Source organism: Ursus arctos, unplaced genomic scaffold (assembly GCF_023065955.2).
Source record: "Ursus arctos isolate Adak ecotype North America unplaced genomic scaffold, UrsArc2.0 scaffold_24, whole genome shotgun sequence".
Taxonomy (NCBI): Eukaryota; Metazoa; Chordata; class Mammalia; order Carnivora; family Ursidae; genus Ursus; species Ursus arctos.
Window position 1 is genome coordinate 43,498,931 of NW_026622919.1, and position 25,306 is coordinate 43,524,236.

Below are 25,306 nucleotides of genomic sequence, written 5' to 3' on the forward strand. Positions count from 1 at the left end.
GGCATGGGGCCAGGGTGGCCATCCAGGCTTCCCCCAAAATTCCTAGCACAAAAAGAGCTCTTCTTCCACCCCTCATATAGAGTGGACCCTCTGTTCACTCAGGCTTCTCAGACAGGGTCTAAGGGGGAGAAAGAGCATAGAGAAATTCCCCCCAGAAGGAAACAGAGGAAATGTGACAAACTCCTGTGTGTCCGGGGAACACCTAGGTGAACCGTAAGGGTGCCAATCTTACTCTGCACACCTGCTTCTCAGGTATGCTGTGGTTCAGAGGACTGCCTCGGTTCCTGAGTTCACATATTCAGGCTGCTCTGTGCTGGCTGACCCAGCAAGGCCGCCTTGTAGGGGAGTCATTCCTGGGGTCATATCCACCGCAGCGAGAATCCAAAGATTTGCTCTGCTTATATGGAAGGAGAGAACCATTCCAATCGGCGACGCCACTCCAGCCAGGAGAAATGAAGGAAGAAAGGGATCAAATGGGCTTGGAACCCAAACAGAAGAGCAGATAGAAGCCAAGTGCCTGGTATAGGAAAGGCTACCTGGTGCAAAATCAAACCAGCAGAACACTCTTGTTGCTGCAGTCACCTTTGTGCACAAGGAGTGTCTCCAACTTTTCAACAAGGCTGGGAATACTCTAAAAAAGCAGACAGCTTGCTAGCTAGCCCTTTTCCTTCTACCTCCTTAAGCTCAAGTTTGCCTTAACCATAACCTAGGACAGAGGCCAACACAACAATGGACCTGGGGCTAGCATACAACCCTGGCTTGATCTCCTGGAGTCTTCTCAGAACTAGATCCAGGACAGGGAAGAACAGGTAGCTGGGAAAGGACACTGACTTCCCATCTGCCCATGGATGAGGCCCTTGCCTTCATACCTAGACAAAGACAGGAGCCTTTCAGCTGTCCTCCTTGCTGCTCAGCCTCTCCCTGCCTATATATAACACTCTTAGCAACACCAAGAAAATTCTCCCCAACATGTTATTTTGGTCAGCAGGGCGATTCCTAGGGGGGTAGAGCGTCAGGTCAAACCATACTACTACACAGCCTTCTGGCCGATACCTACATCTTATATTTTAAATTAGGATTATTTTTCCTAATTAGAAAAGCAATTTATGTCCATTGTAAAACATCTGAAACAAAGTGTACATAAAGAAAGAATAAAATAAAAATCACCCTGATACAGTCATATTACTATTTTGATATATTTCCCTTTAATCAATTTTCTATAAATACCTATAACTTTTAAATAAAACTGGGATCATATGCTACATATTGTTTTACAAATTGTATCCCTTTTACTTGATATATCACAAATGTTTTCTTTTTTCTTTCTTTAAAAACATTATTTGATTTTTAATTTTAATTTTTTATTTTATTTTTTTAAGATTTTATTTACTTATTTGAGACACAGAATGAGAGAGAGAGAGCACCAGAGGAGGGAGGGTCAGAGGGAGAAGCAGACTCCCTGCTGAGCAGGGAGCCTGATGAGGAATTTGATCCTGGGACTCCAGTCACGACCTGAGCAGAAGGTAGTTGCTTAACCAAATGAGCCACCCAGGCGCCCTTATTTTTATTTTTTAAAGATTGTATTTATTTATTTGAGAGAGAGAGAGCACGTGAGCGCTAGTGGGGGAAGGAGCAGAGGGAGAGGGACAAGCAGACTGCGCTGACCTCAGAGTCCCATGTGGGGCTCAATCCACAGCCCTGAGATCATGACCTGAGCCAAAATTAAGAATTGGCTGCTCAACCGACTGAGCCACCCAGGTGCCTCTGTTTTTATCATCTTTTATTTTTTATTTTTAAGTACTCTCTACACCCAACATGGGGCTCAAACTCATGACCCTGAGCTCAAGAGTCTCATGTTCCACTAACTGAGCCAGCCAGGCACCCCTATAAATGTTTTCTAACTTATAGTCACCTTCAACATACTTTGTAATGACTGCCTGGTATTTCCTTATCTGGATGGTCTATAATTTATGCAACCATTTCTCTGATGTTGGAACTCAGGTCCTTTTTAATTAACATTCTTAAAGATGTGCACACGGCTATTATTCCCTTAAGGTAAATCCCCAAAAGTAGAATCAATAGACAAAAGGGATACACATTTTTAAGTTTTTGTGATATTCCATGCCAAATTGCCTTTCAGAAAACTTATAGCAATTGGCATAGTAGAGTGTCTATTTCACTGTATCCACTCCAGCATTGAGTGTTATCATTATTTTTAATATTTGCCACTTTACCAACATTCTTGTTTTATTTATTTATTTTTATTTTTTTAGATTTTATTTATTTGAGAGAGAGAGAGCACGAGAGAGAGAGAGAGAGAGAGAGAGAGAGACATCATGAGCAGGGGGCAGAGGGAGAAGGAGAAGCAGACACCCTGCTGAGGAGGGATCTTGATGCGGGACTCAATCCCAGGACCCTGGGATCATGACCTGAGCTGAAGGCAGATGCTTAACCGACTGAGCCACCCAAGTGCCCAACATCCTTGTTTTAAAATCCATTTCTTTGTGTATACAGATGAAGTGAATCAATGATTGATATTGGCTTCAAAATAGTCTGGATGGTGGATGGAGACAGTAACAAAGCAAGGCTGGTTATGAGTTGGTAACTGTTGGAGTTGCAAGATGGGTACATGGAGATTATTATACTATTCTAATACCATGTATATATAACTTTTTCCATGATTAAAAAAATTGAAAAAATTTACATTTATTAATTACTAATGACTTTGAACATTTTCTACAATTCTTAAAATCAGTCATTTACAGACGCCTGGGTGGCTCAGTTGATTAGGTGTCTGCCTTCAGCTTGGGTTGTGATCCTGGGGTCCTGGGATCGAGTCCTGCATCCGGCTCCTTGCTCAGCGGGGAGTCTGCTTCTCCCTCTGCTTGCCACTCCCCCTGCTTGTGCTCTCTCTCTCTCTCTCTCTCCGACAAATAAATAAATAAAAATCTTAAAAATATCAGTCACTTATATTCCTCATTTGTCCTTATTTCCTATGAGGATGTTAATCTTTTCATATTGATTTTATATAGGCTCTTTATATATTAAAGAGTCACAGTGTGTCCATGCACTGCAGGTATGTTTTGGTTTCCTAGTTTGTCCTTTAACTTCTTCTTAGTTCACGGTGTGTTTTTTTGGCCAACACAAGTATTTAAATAGGTAGTCAAAGTGTGTGTCAGCTTTTAGGGTCTACTTAGCATTTATGTCAGATGAATCTCTCTGAAAAGAACATCAGGGGTGACCCTGACCAATGGAACCCAAAGTATAAACATCCCAGCAATACTCAGTGTGTGGTCACAAGAGAATAGCAAGCACAGAAGAGAGGATTTCCCCAAGGACATTCATTATTTTTTAAATGTTAATACTAATTGTGTTTTATCCTTTAAGCTGCTTCCTTCCCTTCCTCTGAAAGCTGCCATGCCTGCCAGGAGGTCTCCTCCATTTACTGTGCCCAGGAGCAGCTTGATTAGAGAATTTTCCTTATTATTAAATAATAATATATAATAACACAGCATAATTATATTAGTATAAAATATAATAATAATAGCACTGCCATTACAATAGCAACTATGTTTAATGCCTACTACAGGTATTATCTTAAAAACCCTCAGAACAATCTTATGAGGTAGGTGTAACTTTTTACCCTCACTTACTGGGTAGAAAAGGATTAAGGGGCGCCTGGGTGGCGGAGTCGTTAAGCGTCTGCCTTCGGCTCAGGGCGTGATCCCGGCATTCTGGGATCGAGCCCCATGTCGGGCTCCTCCGCTGGGAAGCCTGCTTCTTCCTCTCCCACTCCCCCTGCTTATGTTCCCTCTCTCACTGGCTGTCTCTATCTCTGTCAAATAAATAAATAAATAAATAATCTTAAAAAAAAAAAAACCAAAACACTTGAGGATTAAAAACATCAAGGGACTCCCCCAAACTGGTCAGGGTCAAATGTGGGATTCAAAGCGGGTCAGGTTTCTGTGCATTGCCACTGGACTACTCTGCCTCTTGGAAACCTCAGTTTGGTCCCCAAGGCAATTACCCTCACCTCTCACCTTCTGTTTGTACGTTATTAAGCTCTGCTCTCCCACTAGAGGTTTTCTACATCCTTCTGATGCTCCTTTGGACCTATCTGCCCCCTTCCTTCCCCTTGACCTCCCTACGGTCCAGGGCTGCACCTTCAAGTGGACTCGCATTTGGTATGGACTTTCTCCTATTTCATCCTCACATCTGTCTCCTCCTCCCTCCCAACCTCTCCCTCCTTCTGCCTCCAAATGACCTCATCTGCTCAGAGTGGCTACTGTGAAGCCCGGGTGATGGGAATGATGGCTGAGCACTGAGCAGAGTGCCCCAGCGTGGGCCTCAAGGGCTAGGTGGAGGGGGAAGAACCAGCTCTGCGGCCAAGTAGGAACCCAGAGCCAGGGCTACAATGACAGATGACAGGGGAAACACTTAGCGGGGGCGGCTTCCTGATTCTGGATCACGACTGCACTCGCAGGTGGGGAACACAGGCCCCCTTCCCAGGCTCCGGGTGACTCCCATAGCCACTTCTGTTACCTCTGCAAGAGCCGGGGCTGGAATAGGCTTGCAGGGCAGAACCCAGCCTCCAAGCCGGCCTTGCTTGCTCGGGGATACAGTGGTGACTCATTCTCAGCCCCTTGGCGGCCCTGTAAACAGGCCCTGGCTGTGTGACCTTCCCAGAAGGGAAAACAGCAGCTGCAGGGAGCACCGCCCCCACCCCCCAGAGTCCCGGCCATGGAACAGGGCTCCTGGACAAGAGGACCCAGAGTCCTGGGCTCCAGGATGGTGACAAAAGGCCAACCTCCTTGGAGGACCCTCTCTAAGATGCCTCTCTACTCAGGGACCCCCAAGACAGGCCTTGGCTGGCAAGCAGGGACAGAAGGGCCGCTGTGTCGCCACTGGCACTGACTTTGCAAATCCATGGACTCCCAAGCCCACCAGCTAGGGGCACACCCTGGCCCTCAGGGAAAAGCCACAAGGCCCCTTCCAGAGGTGAGCCTTGTCCAAAGGTGGCTGGTGTACACACCCAGAGCTCTGTACAACCTGTATAGGCCAGGATCCAGGTACCAGTCTGGACAAGCAGACTCAGCAAAGCTGGGCTATTTCCTAACCCCAAACAACCGGGCAGCTCCAAGCATACATTGCCAGGAAAAGGTCCTTGTGGTCACCTTTCCGCTTCACTGCTGGGGGGGTGGGGAGGAGGGACTCCACTCCCGAAACTACCTCATTTGCCTTCCCAGCCAGGACCAGCCCTGCTGATGCCTCCACTACATTTTCTGTTCACCCCTGGACGTGTCACATGGTGAAGTAAACTCACAAGCCAGAACCTTCTGATGGGCGAATTCTTCCCAGGTCAACAGATCAGCTGGCTGTTTAGGGTTCCTAAGGCACAGGACAGAAGCCAAAAGAACTGGCTCCAGGCATTGGGAATTGTGCTCACCTGGCACCTAGGCTCCCAGAGGGCTGGCTGGGGTGCTGTGGGGGATTTTCTCCTGGCTGTAGAAATGGGTCAGCCGAGCAGAAACGCCATGTTCCCATCCCCCCACCAGCGGGCATGTGCTTCCTTGCTGTACCCCAATTCTTTTTCTTCACTTCCTCTCAGTAGTTGAAGAAGGCTATTTATTTTGTTTTCCTCAAACTCTGGCTCCAACTCCCATGGGATCATTTCTTCCTCAGATTTAAATTCAGACTTCAATGAGTCAAATAGGAAAAGTCCACAGAGAAATTTTTCATTAAGGACCCGGACAACATTTTGCAACCAGTTCTCCAGGAGGTTTCCAGCTCAGAACTCCCTGTCCCGCCCACACGGATGGGGGGGTGCAGAGTAATGAAGTGGAAAAGATACGTCCACAATGTTGGCTGCATCTGCTCCCATCTCTAAGCAACCCCAGACCCCGGATCGCAGGGTGGCGGCCCAAAGACGCCGCCTCGGCCGTCGGCCGGTGTTTGCACTCCAGCCAATGAAGCGAGTTAAGGGGTTGTACAAACGTTAGACATTGGGCAAACAGACCAAAGTGTGCTGTCCAGATGTCCAGCAGGGAGGCTGAGGCTCTGCACCTCAGGGAGTCCTCTGTTCCTATGGAGTGACCGGTCACCCTCCTCCTCTGAGGCTCTCATGGCCCGGCTCGGAGCCTCTGCTGCAGGGACCTGGGAAAGCCACCTGGGTGTCAGGCAGCCCACCTGGCATGGGATCCCATCTTGCCCCCCTGAGCCTCTACTCTAGGGGCAAGGATCACCCACGAGTACAGACCTCTGAGGCTCTATTGGCCATCTCGCCCCAGTCTGTGGGGAAAAGGCATTTTGCCAACCTGGAGCCCCCTCTCCACCAATGGGGTGACAGCTCATGGTGCCTGGTCACTTTTATTCATACCACAGCCCATGCAACACAAACCTTAGAACTCAGAAAGTCCCCAAATTAAGGTTTCCATGGCAACACATTCCCCCAGATTCCCAGGTTATCACAGAGTGATTATCCAAGGCCCCAAAGAAGTTGAAAGAGATTTGATTTAGGAAGCTCCTAAAGGCGACCCTGAAGACTCCTTTGTCCCCCAGACTAGAACATGGGTGGGAGACACAAACAGAAAGTGCCATTGTGCTGCTAGCTCGGCGTCTTTGGGAGCCGATCCTGACAGTTCTGCTTTTTAAAGGCCTGGGCTGTGTCAGAATGAGATTCAGCTCTGCTCAGCAGAAGCCCCAGCCAGCCCTAAAACATTGCCCAAGAGCTCCAGCTCTGTCCTCACTGACCTGCTTCTCATTCCCCTTTTGGGGTCTATTCTGGAAAGGAGAGCCACGAGAGCCCTCATCTGAGAACACGCTGGACAGGAGAACGGCCACTGCGATCCCTCAGGCCAGGGGCAGTGGTGGAGGGGGAAATACTTAGAAAGTGCTTAGGGAGCTGGCCCACGGACAGAGAAGGGGGTCAGCAGGACAGGGGGTGAGGGAGTGGGTGTCAGCCCCTGCCTTCTGGCAGCGAATAGTAATTGAGCAGCATGTTGGCGCCTCTAGACTAAAGGCTGTAAAGTGTCGGATAACAGACATTGTAGGTTTTGCAGGCCATCTAGTCTGTACAGCTACCTCACTCCGCCCGACAGCACAAAGGCAGCCACAAACATAGTAAACAGTAGGCAGAGCTACGTTCCCATAAAACTGTTTACCGGGGCGCCTGAGTGGGTCAGTTGGTTGAGCGTCTGCCTTTGGCTCGGGTCATGATCTCAGGGTCCTGGGATTGAGCCCCACATCAGGCTCCCTGCTTCTGCTTCTCCCTCTGCCCCTCCCCCTTGCTTCTGTGTGCGTGCGAGCTTTCTCTCTCTCTCTCTCTCTCTCTCTCTCACGCTCTCCCGCGCTCTCCTGCTTTCTCTCTCAAATAAATGGATAAAATCTTTGAAAAACACAAAAAACAAAACTTTGTTTACAACCCGCACTCCCCCGCCACTGTAGAGACTGCTTTTAGGCAGCAGGCATGAGCACTGGAAGCTGAGTGGGGTGGAAGGGCCGCAGTGACCCCCGGGCTGAGTGCAGACAGACCCATCAGCCGACCCATCTCGAAATAGCCGCAGGCCCTAGCTGACCCACGGGCGACTCAGAACCGGGCACAGGTACCAAAAAAGGAAAATCCCACACGTCCCCAACCTCCTCACTCCCCACCTTAAGTACAGCCCCCCGCACTGCCTCCTGGCAGAGTCTCTCCCTCGCTGTCCTGCCCGCTGCTCCCTTGTGGTGTATTCGATAAACTTCTATCTCCTTTCTTCTGCCTTGGGTGAATTCTTTCACCGCCAGTCTCTCCACCCAGTCGGGTTGTCCCACACCTACCAGTGGTCTGGATTTGGCCTGGGGGCAGCAGCTTACTAACCCCTGCTCTAGACCCAAGAATGGAGACCAGCTTAGGAGACAAGGCACCAGCCTCCCTTAAACAGATCTCTGCTAACCGAACTCTTAAGGTTAACAATCATATGGTTTTCTTGCCTGGTCACTGTGTGTCCTGTGTACCTTTGACTCCCAGTGGGACAGCGAGGAGCTACTGGGAGTGCTCCTGCTGCAGTGCTTTTGACCTTCACACAGACCTATCAGAGGCTGGTGAAAGCAACAGACCCTCCCGCAGAAAAATGCACCTTCACACAGCACCATCTGCTTGCATACAACCTCGAGGGAAGTGCAGCCTCCCTTAAGCTTATTCATGATCCCCCAGAGGCCTAAAGACCCTGGGGTAAGAACCCTTACTCACTCAGAGAGCTGATTTTTTTTTAATATATATGAAAGAGCTCTTACAAAACACTTAAAAAAAGATAACCCTGTAGAAAACCAGACAAACCACACGAAGAAACAATGCATAGAATAGAAATGCCCGCAGGAAGGAGGTGGAAAGATGCTCGGTCTCACAAACAATTAAAGAAACGTTTTTTAAAAATGATGGTTATGCCGTTTTCACCAGATCAGACTGGCTAATGTTTAAAACACTAATACCAGGGTACAGGGAAGGGGTGCGGAGAAAGGGCCACTCTTATCCATGCTGGTACGACAGGAGCAGGACGGCAGCTCTGGACAAGGCCAGCAACCCCACTTCCAGGAATTTATTTTACAGAAAGGTATGTACAGGGGTGTTCCCTCCATCATCATCACAACTCAGAAAGACTGGACACCAACCCAAGTGTCCATGAGGAGGAAACTTGTTAAATAAATTATGGTACATCCATAGTATAGAATAACATAAAACCGTCTCATAATGAGGTAGAGCTCTAGCATTTAAAATAATAAGGTAGGTTTCTAAGTATTGGCAGAAAAACATGTGAAAGAATTAAGTGAAAAAGGCAAGCTGTAACAGACCTAAAAAAAAAAAAGAATAACATTGGTATATGCAGATATTTTGAATACTGAAGAGATATATTCTAAACTGACAAGGTGTGCTTATAGAATTTTACAGCCTATACTTTATATTCCTAAAATACTGACTTCTTAAAATAAAAACATTTTTGTTTATAATCATAAAAAAAAATCCAGAAAACAAATCCTTATAGACCTACTAGCCTCCCCTAAATGTTCCTTGATAAGAACTATAAGCTCATTTTAAAGGCTTTCTTTTCTTTCTTTTCCTTCCTTCCTTCCTTCCTTCCTTCCTTCCTTCCTCCCTCCCTCCCTCCCTCCCTCCCTCCCTCCCTCCCTCCTCCTCCTCTTCTTTTCCTTCCTTCCTTCCTTCCTCTCTCCCTTCCTTCCTCTCTCCCTTCCTTCCTTCCTTCCTTCCTTCCTTCCTTCCTTCCTTCCTTCCTCTCTCCCTTCCTTCCTTCCTTCCTTCCTCCCTCCCTCCCTCCCTCCCTCCCTCCCTTCCTTCCTTCCTTCCTTCCTTCCTTCCTTCGTCTCTACACCAAACATGGGGCTTGAACTCACAACCAAAAGATCAAGAGTCACAAGCGAGCGGGGGTGGGGGGGAGAGGCAGAGGGAGACAGACAGACTCCAGGCTGAGTGTGGAGCCCAACATGGGGCTCGAGCCGAAATCAAGAGTCGGACACTCAACAGACTGAGCCACCAGGTGCCCTCCACCAAAGGCTTTCTTAAAGGTGATTGATGGTGTGGTGGTTCTTACCCCTTTGTCCTACACCTTATTACCATAAAGCATCCTTCTGCATCTCAGAGCATGAACTCCTGACATTCAAGGCCCATCTCTTTTTTATCCCAAAATTCAGAACTGCCACAACATAGGCACAGCATGACTAAAATAATGGGGATGATGCCAGGTTTTTAATTTTCATTTTGATGAAAGAGCTGGTCATTTCCATGCCGTCAACGAACAAATAGAACCATGACTTTTGTTTCACAATTTACACAACTTAGTGGGATTTGTGTACTTTGGATAGTTGTAAAATATCTCTTACAGTTTCAACATCTGTTTTCTCCTGGCAATTTGAGAGGGATGGGGGGGGGGGTACATCCATTTAAAAAAGAAATCTACCTGGTTAAAAAAATAAAAATAAAAACAACAAAAGAGTACAAAGTCAACCACCCTCAGATCACAGAAGGCAAGGCAGCCAGAGTTCCCAGATTTGTGCGTGTCACTCACACCCGTGTGTCACCCACAGCCCAAGCATACCACATACACAGCCCCCGCTGTGCCTTTCTCACCGAACACAGACTTCTCTGAACTCTCCAGCTCCGTGGGCTCCCCACCACCGGTCAGCCCTTCCCACCGGGGCAGAGTTAACCAGGCAAAGCACAGGAAGGGGGAACAGAAGAGGCACTGGGCCTGGCCGGGCCTGGCCGCAGGCTCTCAGTCTCCAGGCAGGGGTCACACAGAGGCCAGCACCTCTTCAATTCCCTTCCAAGAAGACCAGCAGCCCCAGGGTTCCCTCAAAGCCAACCAAGGGCCCCTCAACAGCAGGACTCCAGACTCACTGGTGGAAAGGGGGATCAGAAACCAGAGTGTCCTGCAAAGGGCGATGGCAGGTACTGTGTCATAGAAACTTCGTCACAGGGAACCTGAGGCAAGCCAAACCTTCCTGCTGCACAGAAATCTCTCTGAAGAGCATAATATTCTCACTTTTTTCCCACTGGCCAGCTCCGAAGGGCCAGCCTTCCTCCCTTCTTCCTCCTAGGGAAGACATTTTTGGCTTTCTTTGACTTTCTTTCTTCCAACAACCTCTCTCACCTCACAAAAAAGCACGTTCTGTGGTATTCTGCTGCTACAGATAAGGGGACACTCAAGCATCCCAAGAAAACATCTCCCTCCCCAGGATGGCTCTCTATACCCTGGCATTTAGAAAACCAAGAAGAGAGGCAGCCACGTACGCCCCTGGGCTTTTCATTCCATTCTGGACAAAGGCAACGGTTCGGTTCGGGGTGGGGAGATTCCAAGGGAGGGTTGTTTTTAGGTTGCACTGTTAGCCAGAGCTGCCATGGAAAATGAGAGAAAAGAAAGTGGGTGGCAGCTTTTTTCTCTCTGCTCCTGTCTTCTCTGGGCACATGGCTAGTGAGCTGGCTTCCTCGGCGCCTAAGCCAAGGTCAGCAGGCAAGGGACGGGCCTGCTCTGAGAGCCGTGCTCTGCTGCCTCCAGGTCTACCTACAAACCTCCCCAGCCCAGGCGGCCACGACTGGCTTTGCTGCCAGGCCCCTTCATCACCAGCCGCCCTCTCCTGCTTGGGATGTCCAGGCACAGGTCGGCAGATGGAAGGCAAGGGAGCCGAAGCCAACAAAAGCTGTCTCAAATGCACAGAGAGATGACTGAACGAGAGATCTTTAAAAAAAGCAATACTTACTGTTAACGAGGTGAAAGTCATGCACATCCCACCAAAGCCATTCAGAGCCAGGGCAACGAAGATGAGCACAGAGAGAGCTGTAAGGAAACAGGAAGCTCATCACCGGGGAACCACAGCTGAGCGTCGGGGAGGCGAGGGCCTAGCCCAGCGCCTTGCAGGGAGCAAGCGGAATGGATGACGAGCCATCCGGGGTTAGTGACGGACACCTGGGGAGCTGGAAGAGCCTCTTCCTCACCACCGTCCTCCTGCCTATTTTACAGAGCTTGGGCTCCTACAAAAGGTGTACCCCATCCCCCTTCCTCCACTAACCTCAGCAGCAAGCCGGAGGCCTAAAGGAGCTGCTTCTCGGAAACCGGAAAGACAGGTGCTCAAAAACCAGTGGATGAGCCCCGCTAAGATTCTGGCGAAACTCAAGTCCTATTTTGGTGTTTGTTCTGAAAGTCCTTGAAGCAACAGCTCCACCTGAACGGGCTTGGAGACCAGCTGGATTCTAAGTCTTTTCTTTTTTTTTTTTTAAAGTAGGCTTTACGCCCGACATGGGGTTCGAACTCACAGCCCAAGATCGAGGGTCACATGTTCTTCCAGCTGAGCCAACCAGGTGCCCCCCAGCTTCTAAGCCGTCTTTATAGTGCTGGCCTGAGCTGCCTCAGGGGACTCAGCTCCCAGCTTACGCACATACCCCTCAGCTGGCCTGGCTCTTAGAACTCATATCGGGTTGGCATCAATGAGGCCATCGGGGACTGGGCTGGCCTGGTGACGAGATGAGAGTATCCTAGGAGCTTCTCTCAGATGTCTGTCTGGAGTGACAACCCATTTAAGCACCGCCCATTTAAGACAAGTAACTGGGTGAAGGCTAACAGGCATCCCCTCGAACTTGAGCAGTGAGCACCAGACCTGGCATGGCTTTCTAGAGCACGGGGCCTGCGAGCACCTCCGGGCGCTCTTTCCCCAGTCCCTGACAAAAGGGTACAGGAAAAGCATACTCACAGTTTGGGTTACTTGCTCCATATGCAATCAGCAAGCAGGAGACAGCAAAGCAGGCACTAAAAACAAGCAGAAATAGTACGTTATTTATTGTTGCTGTTGTTAATAACATTCTTTGGAAGTATTTACTATGGGTCAGATGCTTTCGGAAAATTCACATACATTCTCTCATTTAGTTTAACAATTCTAAGAAGTATAACTGGCTCCACTTTACTGATGAAGAAAATAAAACAAAGAAAGAAAAAAACATTCTCAAAAGTCTCACAGCGAGCAGGTGTCTAAGTTAGAATTCAAGGCCCAAAGGCAGACCTGGTAAACACGGCACTGCCCTGTCCCCTCCCCGCCTCAGACTGGAGAGGCCACGGCTCTGAAGCGAGAGGGCGCGATCCATTCCACGTGCTCCTATGCCCGCTCTGCCGGGGGGGCGACAGAACCCCACTGAGCATGAGGGCGATGAGGGGCAGCTTCCGAATCCTCTCTGCTTAGCTCTATCCTGGGGACAAAGGTCCCTTACGCTCCAAAGAATGAATGAGACGGATCCTCCACCCATTCCCTTCACGACCACGGGTATCACCACGGCCCTGCAGAGGGTCGTTCCCAGCGGGGCTGGTCTGGGGAGGACTGTGGCCTGAGAGGACCAGCTGCTTGGTGGACCGACTCCGAGTCTGGCAGAGGGGGGCTTTATAGAGCAGGGACACGCACCTCAGGAAGTGCACAAGACGACCCACTGGAGTGCTGGGAGTCACAGAAACAGCAGGACTTCTATTTTATCATTTTTCACCTTAGCCACTTTAATTGACATTTTTTGTACATGTGTTATAAAGCACATAAAACATTAAAAATGGTGTATGTGTGTGTAATTGATAATTCCATGCTTATATTAGAGGTTCATGTTCAAAATCTTTTTTTCTGATGAAGGTATAAGGTCAAAGAGACTGTGGAAACCAGTGTTCTCAATGACAAGCAACTGCAAGCCTTCCCAGGCAGGCTCGGGGCCCGGAACCCTTTAACTGCAGTCCTGGCACACAGCAAGGATCTCAGTGCCTCCTGACTTGGTGACAGAATGGACAGGAACCCCACTCTGGGTGGGCACATAGGGAGCTCCACAGTGCACCTGATAGCAGGGACCAGGATTCCCGACAGCAGGGATCTCAGCCCAGCAGTCCCACCTGCCCACCCCCAACCCCTGCACTGACCTGCCCAGCAGCCTGAGCTTCCTTGGGCCATATTTGTCCATGACGATGCCTAGAGGCAGGGTGATGGCACTGAGCAGGAAGGAGCCTACGGTGAAGGCCAAGTTTAGCATCTCATCCTGGGCCTTGCAGCTGAGCCAGCCATTCATCCAGCTCATCTCCTCGTGCTCCTGCTCCGGCTCTGCTGTGCCCCCCACTGTGCCGTTGGTGACAATCTCTGTGTGTGTAGAGGGAGGGAAACTTGATCACAGGGTTGAGGCAGGGATTCCCAAAGATCAGAGGGACAGATGCACATTCAGACGCCACTGGAAATGTCAGGGCTGGCTCTGGCTACCCCAAGCAGGCTTGGCTATCCATCTGGCCCAAGACCCTTGGAGCGATAATGCAGAGGCTCTTATCTTTTGTGGAGGTCGCAAACCCTCTGGAGAGTCCAATAAAGGAAGCTATGTTCCTCGTCCTCAGAAAATGCACACAAAGGCTTGCCCACAGTTTTGGGGTTTCCTGTGTCCGTTGCATGAGCCCCAGGGTGGGATTCCCATTCTAGAGTAACCTATACCAGAGAAGAGTAGGCCTCAGGACTCAGCCTCGGCCGTGGGGCCACAGGCTCGCTGAACCCTTCTCAGCAGCTCTGTCCATGGAAACAGACTGCAGCCAGTCTATCAGGGCGCAATCCTAGACCACCTGGGAAGGACAAGCTGCCGGTGTCACTGCAATGCCCTGGTTCTCCTCGGTCAACCAAGGGGAAGAGTGAGCGGGCCTCTTGCACTGGAGGTACAGGAAACTTCTCAAGCGTACAAGCCATCTGCTACCTCCCCCTGTTATTTTCACAGCATCAACCACCCCATATGCTGAGCCTCAGAACCCCCTGGAGAAGTTTTTTAAAAATAGTCCCAAGTCATTTGCTTTCACTTGTTGAGGTCCCCCTTTCTTACTTTTCCTGCTGGGGTCAAATGTTGCTGTCCCCTGTGGCCACACCTGTGCCACCTGCAATCTTGGCCCTAATCGCCCCTCCAAAGTCCACCCAGCACCGAGACAACGAAAAATAGGGAGGAAGAAGTGCTGCCGCCGCTGAGGGCAGGAGGGTGGAGCACAGGCCGGAAGGCAGCAGAGGAAGCCTCTCCTCTCCCAGCACTGCTAGTCAGAGGTGCTGACTAATCCTGCCCAAAAAGGAGCAGCCGCTGATTAGATGCGAGGTCACACTGGGAGAGTCAAGGAAACACCTCTCTCCCGATAACTGCCCGCCTCCCGATTGCGGCCCTCTGGCGCCAGGGCTGTAAAGCTGAGGTCTGCAAAGGCCTGCCCAGGCCTCCCAGGGCTGCCCCAAGGTCACGGAAAAGGATGCACTTAGAGTGAATCATGCTATATGCCAACCTCTAACCAACAAGCCCTGCAGGGGGCACATCGATTAAGGGTGAGGTGCCAGAACGTGGCCTCTGGGTTTCAGTTTTGGTTCCTCTACTTCCTACTTGTAGAACCTTGGAAAAAGGACTTAATCTCACACGATCTCAGTTTCTTTATCTCTAAAATGGCACAATATAATAGTCATATCTACCTCCTAGAGTCGGGTGGCAGATACATGAGAAAATCCAGACTACAATCCAGAGCTCACACAGACATAGAAAGTGCTTAATAAACAATAGCCACGAGTTGCTATTATCATCACTATCATGGGAGCCTGGGGATGGTGTGACTGGCTGGCAGCAGAGCTGGACAGAGGAACTGGGGGTAGGGTTCCACAGCTGGGTGTGTGGCCTGACTTTGTGTCTCATCTCTCACTGGGCCGGGGGCCCACGTCCCCAGCCCCTCGCCCGGCTCCTGGTGTACAGCAGGTGTTTACTGAATGAATGAAAATGAGGGAGTCAGATCATGACGGCCAAAAGGATGGAGAGAAAAGAAAAGAAATAGGATGTATGGAACCAAGGTGAAGATAGAGGGGATTCAAGGAGGTAAGAGGCACAAGGTCAACCTCCTGAAGTCACAGAAACAAAACCTAACAAGCCAGATTCTCTCCCCACCCCCAATCCCTGCCACTTCGTTTCCTAAAAGAGGCCCGACTGTGCTGACAGCCAACACACAAGCAACAGGATCATCGGAGTCCATTAGCGTCCAGGTCAGAACCACCGCACGCACTGCCTTAGCCGGCCTGAGCTGCTCATCCACGGCGGGGTAGCGGCGGGGCAGCTTCTGCAAAGGAGGGGCTGCCTCTAGGCCGGCGCGGGTTCAGGTGACGGCTCGTGGCCAGCAGCAACAGGAACTGGGGTCTCCGCACCACAACGGCTGTTTCCAGGTTGGTGTGCAGACACAAGCAAAGCAGCACAGGTGTCACAGAGAGGACGGGCGGAGAAGGCACCTCGGGGTCCGGGATCACGGGCTTGGGAGCCCTGACGTAGCCATGCAGGCTCTGGAGTCCATGACCGCACTGAAGAACACAAAAGAACTCAGGACTTGGAGTGTTCTGGGGTCTGTGGCTGCAAGCAGACAGCCAGAGATGGACAGGTAACAGACGGAGCCAGCAGCACTACCTCTGGGTAGGGGCCCCAGAATGCCCACCCCGCTTCCCCAGAGCTGGACCCCTAAATCCACAACTGTACTCACCATAAGAGAGAAGATAAACCCCAAGGCAATGTACTCAAGGCAGCCTCCCTGACTTGCTATAACTGGGGATGGCGGTAGAAACATCTTGAATTGTTAGAGATAACTAGACAGGGGCACTCATGAGGAGAGAGGCAGGAGTGGAGGGAAGGGTGTCTGTCCCCCGTCTTTCATCCTGGAGCCACTACACACAGGAACAAGGGCTTATATGCTTTGGGCCACCAGCTCTCTCCCTTTTTATTTTTTTTAATTAATTAATTTATTTATTTGTCAAATAGAGAGAGAGAGCACTAGCAGGGGGAACAGCAGGCAGAGGGAGAGGGAGGCTCCCCCCACCACCCCACCTGAGCAAGGAGCCCAATGTGGGGCTTGATCCCAGGACTCTGGGATCATGACCTGAGCCAAACGAAGGCAGACGCTCAACCAACTGAGCCACCCAGGCATCTCCAGCTTTCTCTCTTTAAAAAAAATTCCCTGCCAACTGGGCTGCCTGACCCCTGCCCTCCTGCCTCTAGGCAGCGATGTCCAGCATCAGATAAGCCTGGGGTAGGGAGTCTCAGTGGCCTTTCTTGTCTGCGCATGAAGCAATGCAAGAGAGTCCCTTGCTCCTAGAGGAGACTAAATCTTTGGTGAGCCCAGCTTTGTTGGCAGTAAACAGCCCACATGAATAATCACAGATCCGGCAGATGCCCAAACACAGCCACACCCAGGCTGTTCCTCTCCCTCTGCTCCCACCTGGGTCACTGTGGGCCAGCAGAGACACAAACAGATAAGCACCAAGGAAGTGTCAAGTCCCAGGGTGCCCCTCTGCTCCCAGCCTAGAGCTCAGGCCTCACCCCAGCCCAGCCTGTTCTGAGCCTCACCTGCACCTGTTTATGAAACAGATGCCTCTCAGTGGGCGGCCAGAGTGGCCTGGCCCAGCCCGACCGGGGAAGGTGAACCAAGAGGACAGGCAAGGAACTGGTGTGGCCCGAGTGTGCCGAATCACTGTGAGGCTGCTGAGGGGCCGGGAAGAGAGAACAATGCCTGCACTGTTCAGCCCTCCTCGCAGAAGACTCACACACAATCTGTACAGTGAAAGGAGGGGACAAAAGGGGGTGCTGTGACCCCACTCGGGCTCCCCTGGCATCCCTGGGTCAAAGAGGGGGTTTCCCCCACCCCAGAGAAACCAAGAGAATGGGGAGCCGAACAGCTGGCTGCATGATGCTTAAAGGAGCAAGGGGCGCTGGGCTGGAGGCTCCTTCAAATTCCTGAGCAGCCCCCTTCTCAGACTGCTTACTGAGCACCCCCACCCAGGATGCAGGCCCCTGGACCTCCCTGCTGATGGTCTCTGCCCCAGGATCTCCTGTCTCTCTCCCAAATCCTTAGTCTATCCGGCAACAGGAAGCAGTATCTCAGTCCAACAGGGGATGTAGGTGAGAGGTCAGCCTCAGACACAGAGCAAACAAAAGGCAGGACACAGACAGTCAGAGGGCCATCCTGGGTAGGCCAGAGCCTAGTCCCTGGTTGTGGCCACAGAGTGCCTGTGTGTGCCGGCCACGTATTCAATGGTATTCGTTCCATGTCACTTAGTGTTCTCTCACCCCCATCACACTCCACACCAGGACACCAGGAGCTTTGGAGCAGCAAGCTGCTTGCCTGACGTCTCACAGACAGCACATTATGGAGAAGCTGGACTTGAATCCGGGCTGCTGGACCTCAAAGTTCCTGCTTTTAACCTTTAGGCTGTGCTGATGCTGTATTAACTGGGTTAGAGGCTTTCAGAGAGAACATGCTGAAGGAGCGGAGACAGCACAAGGCTGTCACCGTGTCAGGGACAACACCAGGTGGCCCTTAATGCCACCCAGTGTGAATGGGACTGCCCCCAAGATCCTCCCTGAAGTCAACCCAAGCTGGACAGAACCTTAATGCAACACCATGAAGGCAGGTGGGGCCGGCGGATGTGGGAGAGGGAAGTGGGTCATGAAATGGGAAGAAGAAGGCAGGGCTGGCAGGAAAGTCTGAGGCGCCAGCTCCTTTCTGTAACACATTGTGAGGCCACGGGCACCAGCCTTCAGACCTTCTTACCCATTGCTACAGAATGGGTTTTTTTTTAATCAAAAATAAACCGGGGGGGGGGCAAGTAGGGGGAGTAGAAACAGTCACATTCACAGAAATACAAGTAAAAGGGTGGGTTTTCAAAAGTTGTCAAAAGCCAGCAGCCTTTGCATGAGGAGACCATTAAAAGAGGCCCCCACGCAGCAGGGAATGTCTCCTATCCACATCTGCAGCCTCGGCCCACCTGCTGGGGATCAGGCCTGCCTCTGCTTCCCAGCCCCTCTGCCTTCTCAGGGCCCAGGCGACCAGCTTCCTGCTTTGTTTCATGAGGGGTACGGCTCCCCTGCCAGCACAGGCAGAGAGACTGCAGCGGTCACGAGCATAGAACTCAGGTCTGCCTTGGTGTCCACAGATGAGCTGGACTGTGACTTCCTCAGGCAGAGGCCACGACTCCCACCCGCATCCCACGCCCAGTATGTGGCAAGACCTCAACAACTCCTAAAAGTCTAATAGGTGAATCTGATTGTCACCCTCCTCTGCTTCTGTCACTTCTTCCTGCCTTGAGAATAAAATACAACTTCCCTGAGTGGCCTCCTAGGCCCTGTGGGCCCTGGCCACTTCCCACCTCTTCTTGACTCCTCCTCTCCCAACTCGCCCCTCTTTGCCTCCCGCGATTCCGCCTAAACATCAGAGAGGCCCTCCCACCCAAGTTGAACCAGATCCCCACTGTCATTCTCCTTCCTGGCACCCTGCTCTGTGCTGGAGTCTGGACCACGACTTGGAAGTATATGGTCTGTGTGTTTGATGCTGGCGGACTACGGACTCCCTGAGGGCCAGGGCTGCTCTGCACCCCCAGCACAACACCTCAATAAATGCTTACTGAACATGTAGGTTAGACGAAGAGGAGATTAACAGCCCCCTGACCTGACCCTGTCCAAGTGGGCCATCAGATGACAGAGAAAACGAAGAAAGAGGTCAAGAGTGGGTAGGTACAGCAGTCATCCAGAGGCCAAAAGGACACAGTTCTGGGAAAGCCCCGTACTTCCTGGGCTGGGAAGCCAGTCAGCCTCCTCTCCACACCAGGGGGGCTGGGGAGGCAAAGCCCAAATGCCTGGCACCGGCCCTTATCAATCTCATCTGGTGGGCAAGGCAAAAAGAGCTGAGAGGTGGCAGAGAAACAGGCTCTTTTCTTCTCCCATCTCGCCGTGCTGGAACCCAACACCGTGTCCAGGGCCAAATTCTGGCTGGAGTGCCGAGAATGAGTTCTGAGAACCTTTCAACAGGTTCAGGCAAATTTTCTTGAGAGAACCACCCAAAGCAAAGGTCCTATAAGCACCAAAAAAGCTGACGAGTTTGCATCCCAGTCAGCTGCAGACCACTCAGCTTTTCACAAGTCTAATGATAAATGATAAATTCCATAAATGGCCCAACTGCTTCTCTGCAATTCAGCCATCCACCAAGTTTGAAAATATTAGGCCTAAGCAGAAACCTTGACCCTGAATCCTCCAGGCACTCCCAGTTAGGCAAGGCATGGAGGAAACTCCTGGCTCCAAAAGGCAACAGGCTACTTGGACTCCAAGAAGCAAGGAGCAGGCAGGCCAGAGAGATAAGCTATGTGGAATCGGCAGGGCTGTCTGTCCAGGATGCTGGGTCAGCAGGTTTGCCAGGTAGTCAGAAAAAACAAAATCAAAGGCAGGGGCAAAGGCACTGGATAAGAAGTTGATGTTCAACCTCCAACCTGACCCTTCACCTTCACTTTGGTTTATAGAAGGGTCAAGCCTCTCCCGGGCTTCAACACCAGCTCAGCACTGTGTCGGCACAATCTCTGCAACTCCTCCCACTTTAAATGGAGGAAGAAGCCAAGGTCGAGGCAGGAATGAAGTGACCAGTCCTAATGCTGCCAATACCATAAAATAAATTAAATCAGTGGACAATCTCTGGAAAAAAACCCTAGAATCTGACCTTCCACAGTAGGTTCCTTCCCCCCCCCCCCCCAATTAACCACAACAGTCCCTCAGTCTGGACTAGACGCTAAAAGCTTCATCTGGGGATGATGATGTTTCTCTCTGTTTTTAAAACCCTCGGTGCAGCCTGAAAGAATCTATCAAAGAGGGAGGCAAGAAGGGTCATGATCTAAAACGGAGGAGAGAGGGAGGGAGAGGAGGAGCCAAACACTCCAACCTGCTCCTTCCAGAGAGTCATTAATCTGCTAACATCTCTTGGGCAAAGCAGAAAGCTTGTTCAAGGAACAAGGTCTGAGTGACTCTCCCATCTCCCAAGATTTCTTGCTGATGTACGGAGAGGTCTGCCAAGAACCCTTAGGCTATTAGGAAATATTTCTGAGTAGCTAAAGGCTAAAGGTTATAAATGATATACTCTCTGCCCTCTCTCAAGTGACCTCTGCATTCCCCCCACCCCATTTCTCCTGCCCTTAACCCGTCCAACAAAGCTTCCCTAGAGACTGAAACACTCCGAAATCTCCTGGGACTATCAGAAAAGGGAAACAAGGACTCTACGTGGGGTTACAGCCAGCATGAGCTGCTCCAAAGCTTTCTCTTCCCCCCCAGTTTAGAACGCTAAGAAGAAAAGGCATGCCAGTGGTGTGATTCAGAGGGTCAAACTTGAGCTGTCTCCCTCTTAGGGGACCCACTCAGGGGCTGGCTGACAAAGGCATTGGGAAGAGACATTACAGAGGTCAACTATTAGGTAGCCACTGTTGGGGACAGCAGAGGGAAACATTTCTTATCAAGGTTACCTAGGAAGGGGATACAAGGGTAGAGGTGGGGAGCCGTGGGGGTCCCCCTGTTTGGATGGATCTACAGATCTACAGCAATCAGGACCCCCAGAAGGAATGGGAGGGGTGCGAAGGTAGGAGCGGGGGGTAGACTTTTATAGACAAGCATCCTCAGCCTGCATTCAGCAACACCAGTGGTGCGGCAAAGAGAGAGGACAGGACCAGTGTTATTTCCCTAAATACCCGCCTTGCCTCCCTCCACGATGGCGGGCAGATAGAAGGCCACGGGGATGTTCTCACAGCCTGTGGGAGGAAATGTCCTTTGGAAAATCATAAAGCAGCAAAAATAGACAAGAAATTGTAGCTGACATGCTTTTAAGAGACTCCATAATGGCCTAAAACACATCTAGATTCTAGATGAACCTTCAATGGGGTGGAGGCCAAGCCACTTCCTCTCTCTTTCTGCACCCCAGCCACTGAGTCAGGAGTTCCTCTTTCTCACAGTCAGGGAGCAACATATTTAGAGTAAGGCAAGTGATGTGCTACCCACTGGAAGGAGAGCAGTCCAGCAATGTTCTGGAGGTGGCGGGCAGAACACCCTGGACTTGGGGGGTCTGGCTTTACCGCAGTCCTCAGCTGTGCGGCCTTGGGCAAGCCAGATCTGTCTGAGCCTCGGTTTCTTCATCCACAAAACAGGGACAATGACACGTACCCAGCAGAGCTGACTGAGGATCAAATGGGACTTCTGCTGAACGGGAGGTGCTGCGCAGCGAGGGGGTATTGCTGGCCGGGTTTTCACGGCCACTGCCGTCTCGCCCTCTCCCAAAGCTCCCACTCCGGGAACCCCCCCGAGCCCGAGCCGCCCCGACTCACCTGGCTCAGTACACAGGTACGAGTAAAAGCCCTCCGACTTGAGCATGATGAGCAGCGAGCCCCAGCCCAGGAGGACTGCCGAGAAGAGGAGGTTTTCCAACACGGCCGTGCAGGCCATCCACCAGCGGCGCCGATGGGCAGTGGCTAGGGTGGGCGCCATGGCGCGGCGCGGAGGCCCGGCTTCGGCTCCGGCTCGGCAGCCACCTGCACACAGACCTCAGCGTCAGCGCCCGGCCCTGCCCAGCCTGGGCGGCCACCCCGGACCGCTGCCGCAGCGCGCGGGGCTTGTCACCCCTCCACGGCCCAGGCGATGGGTGCGCGCGGCGAAGGAAGCCCCAGCCCGGCCTGGGTCCTGGGCCAGCCTGTCCGCGGCTGGCTCGTGCGTCTGCCCTCAGCTACGGGACAGCGGCCCCGGGCAGGGAGCGAGACCTCTCCCTCGGCTGGTTCCGAGGTAACCTGAGGCATGGAAACAGGAGAGACTAAGGCATGCTCAGGGACGTGGAATTAATCCTGGCTCTCCGCAGATTTTGGCATAGCTTGGGGACTGGCAGGAGAGGCACCTTGGGTCCGGATACCTGGACAGGGCCATACCTGGGGGCTGCCACTCCCTGGGACCCTGACAGGCGCCCTCCCGCCCGCACTCGAGACCCTTCCTCAGAGCTGGTTCCTTCAACCACAAGATCGGCGCACAGAGTCCGGAACGGCCCGCCCCCAGCCCGCTCATTGGCCTCACGGCTAGAAACTGCGGCACCATTGGCCGCTGTCTAGGTCGCTAGGCGCTGCGGCCACGCGAACCCCGCATGGGAGAGGCGAAGCCGGTTTAAACCGGCGGCGCGAGCCACCTGAGCGACCCCCATCCCAGGCCGTTTCCTCGACATCTGTTCCCATGGAAGCGGACCTCCGTCCCTCCATCTCCCAGCTGCCCCCTCTATTCGTCATCTCTTCCCTGGCGGCTCCTCATCGGTCTCTTTCCTCTCGTAATCACACTTCTCCCTACGCCCCTATTCGTGCGCCTTCTGTGCCCTTAGCACCTTCGCCCCAGGACCCAGATCCCCAAGATCCAGCTCACCCGGCTCCTACCAGCGTGTATCGGGCCCGGCCGGCGCCTTTTCTGCCTCCTTTTATTCCGGCGCTTTTATTCCAACCCAAGATGAAAACACTGCCGCACGCTGATTGGCTGAGTGGGGGCTGGAAACAGGCATTGACCAATCAGCAGGCACCCGCCCGCCCGGCGGCGAGCAGAAGCCGGTTCCGGCCGGACTTGGAGACAAACAAGAGAGCTGGGGGGGCCAGGGCAGCGGTGGGTCGTGCCTCTTTTCTGCCGCTTCAGACTGGAGTCACAGCTGGGCTGGGAATCCCCGGGGGCATTGCCCCAACGCCTCTCCAGAGCCTCACTCCGAAGCCCTACCTGGGTCAAGTTCCCGGTCGATGTACCGATACCCCCCGGACTGCATGCCTGTCTCCCTCTCACACCCAGCTGGGCACTTGCACTCCATTCTCCTCGGGCCCGCTTATGTATTTCCCAGCTTCCCCCTCTGACCTGGGCACCACATCCCGATGCTCTGGCTCCGTGTGGGTCATTCCGCTCCCGTCTCCTCCGTTGCTTCTCCCACGCGACGCTGGCATCCCCGGCTGCCTCCGGCTTTGTGTTCTGATTCCTCGCTCGCCTGCCCCCAGTGTCCTCCATCCAGGCGCTGTCTGCACATCCCGGATCCCCGAACCCCTGTCCAGGCGTGTTGTGCCTCTTCCCTGCTCCCCTGACTCACGGACCCCTCTCCTGGGTGCCACTTGCATTTTCCCTGGAAGATGGCCCTCGGGGATCCCTAAGTGGGAGTTTGGGGCTTGTCTGTACCCTTGGACGGTCTGCTCCCATCCAGACTGCCCCCCTTTCCTGCTGTCCTTGGTCCCCTTGGGGATCCCTACGCAAAGTTGACCATCCCATCTCCATTGTCTTGCACCACCTCCACCCCCTTACGTCCCATTCCTGGACGTCAACTCCAGGGGCCCTCTCTGCTTGGTGACGCGGCGGGCAGCGCCTCCAGGAGAGCGCGTGGAGTCGGGAGGGCTCCGGAGTTCCAATCTGATCTGAGAGCTGGACCAGCCCCCAGAACGGCTAGAGCAGGGGGATGGAGCCCGGGCACGGGAGGTTCGGCAGCCCAGATGCGTGTCCCGGATCAGAGTCGCTAGGCCGATGTCAGAAGACCCTCGGTCTACCCCAGGTTCAGCTGGGTCTGCCTGGCACGCTCTGGGAGCTGACTTATCATTCCAGGATTCTGGGAGCCTCAGCAGCCTTCTTTTTCACGACCCCGCATCGAAGTGCGCCCCCTGCCGCCACGAACCCACCGCTGACAGCCGTGCTTACACCATGCCTGGCTCTGTGGGCTTGGGGGATCCTGGCTGGTTACCTATCCGGTTATCCACCCCGCAGAATCTCACCCACTCGCTTGGGACTGCCACTTAATAAACTTCAGTCCTTCCCTCCCTCCTTACAGCCACCTGCCCGAGGAACGTTTCCGGGCAGCTGTTCCATACACATCTCTGAACTGTTTGAAACACAGCTCTTAAATAATTCACTTTCGCGGCACCTGGGTGGCTCAGTTGGTTAAGCCTCCAATTCTTGGTTTCGGCTCTGGTCGGGATCTCATGGGTCCACGGATAGAGCCTAGGATAGTCCCTGCCCAGTGGGGAATCAGCTTGAGATCCTCTCCCTCTGCCCCTCTTCCCACATGCTCTCGTGTTCTCGCTCGCGCTCTCTCTCAAATAAATAAATCTTAAAAAAAAAATAACATAATTCACTTTCTACCCCCAAAACTGTCCCTCTCATTCTTTCTGATAATAGCACCACTACCTGGGGCGCCTGGGTGGCACAGCGGTTAAGCGTCTGCCTTCGGCTCAGGGCGTGATCCCAGCATTCTGGGATCGAGCCCCACATCAGGCTCCTCTGCTGGGAGCCTGCTTCTTCCTCTCCCACTCCCCCTGCTTGTTTCCCTCTCTCGCTGGCTGTCTCTATCTCTGTCGAGTAAATAAAATCAAATCTTTAAAAAAAAAAAAAAAATAGCACCACTACCTACTGAAGTTAGATACCGTGAACCACCTTTTCAACAAATATTTGAAATTTGTTTTAAATTCTCCATTATTCTCCCTCTCCTTCACCCCACTGCCACCCCACCAATACAGCCATATCGCCTAAATATCTGATTCGTCCATCTGTGTCCCTAGGACTGCAACTGCTGTTCATCCAGCCTCCAATCTCAACCCCTCAAATACATTTCTTTGCCCAACCCCATCCCAGTGAGCTGTGGGAAAGGTAAATCTGACCTTAGTAAATCTGACCTCTGCTCAGTTCTTCAGAAACTCTCTACCATTTGTCCTGTAGGATAAAGTTCAAGTTCTCTGGCCTAACCCACACAGGCTCCTCCCCCCCAGCCAGGTCACAGATGCTTCAGTCACATGGAATTGCTTAGGGTTCCTGCAGGTGCTGTTCTCCTACCTCTGGCCTTCAAACATAGACCCTTCTTGGACAGCACCTCCTTCAGGAAGCCTTCCCTAACCACTCCCCAAAATATTCTTTAATATCTTAGTCCACTGATTGCACTGTTTTATAATTATCTGTTCATTTGTCCCTCCCTTTTCCCACTGACTATGA

The 25,306-nt window shown here is 52.1% G+C and overlaps 1 protein-coding gene across 4 annotated transcripts in view; it reads right to left on the reverse strand.

The window, feature by feature from the left end:
- SLC43A2 (solute carrier family 43 member 2) overlaps positions 1 to 22,815 on the reverse strand; it is a 38,852-nt gene extending 16,037 nt beyond the window's left edge. Inside the window, exons 1-5 of one of the 4 annotated variants that reach the window (XM_026517832.4) lie at positions 22,741 to 22,815; positions 21,661 to 21,864; positions 13,428 to 13,641; positions 12,235 to 12,290; positions 11,248 to 11,324 (exon numbers count right to left, since the gene is read on the reverse strand). In XM_026517832.4, the coding sequence (XP_026373617.1) occupies positions 11,248 to 11,324; positions 12,235 to 12,290; positions 13,428 to 13,641; positions 21,661 to 21,820 (507 nt within the window). In that variant the 5' untranslated portion in view covers positions 21,821 to 21,864; positions 22,741 to 22,815. Of the gene's footprint in view, positions 1 to 11,247; positions 11,325 to 12,234; positions 12,291 to 13,427; positions 13,642 to 21,660; positions 21,865 to 22,251; positions 22,358 to 22,729 lie in introns of those variants that run through there. The other 3 variants (XM_026517831.4, XM_026517830.4, XM_026517833.4) reach the window with 3 other exon arrangements.
- Positions 22,816 to 25,306: the final 2,491 nt, after the last annotated feature.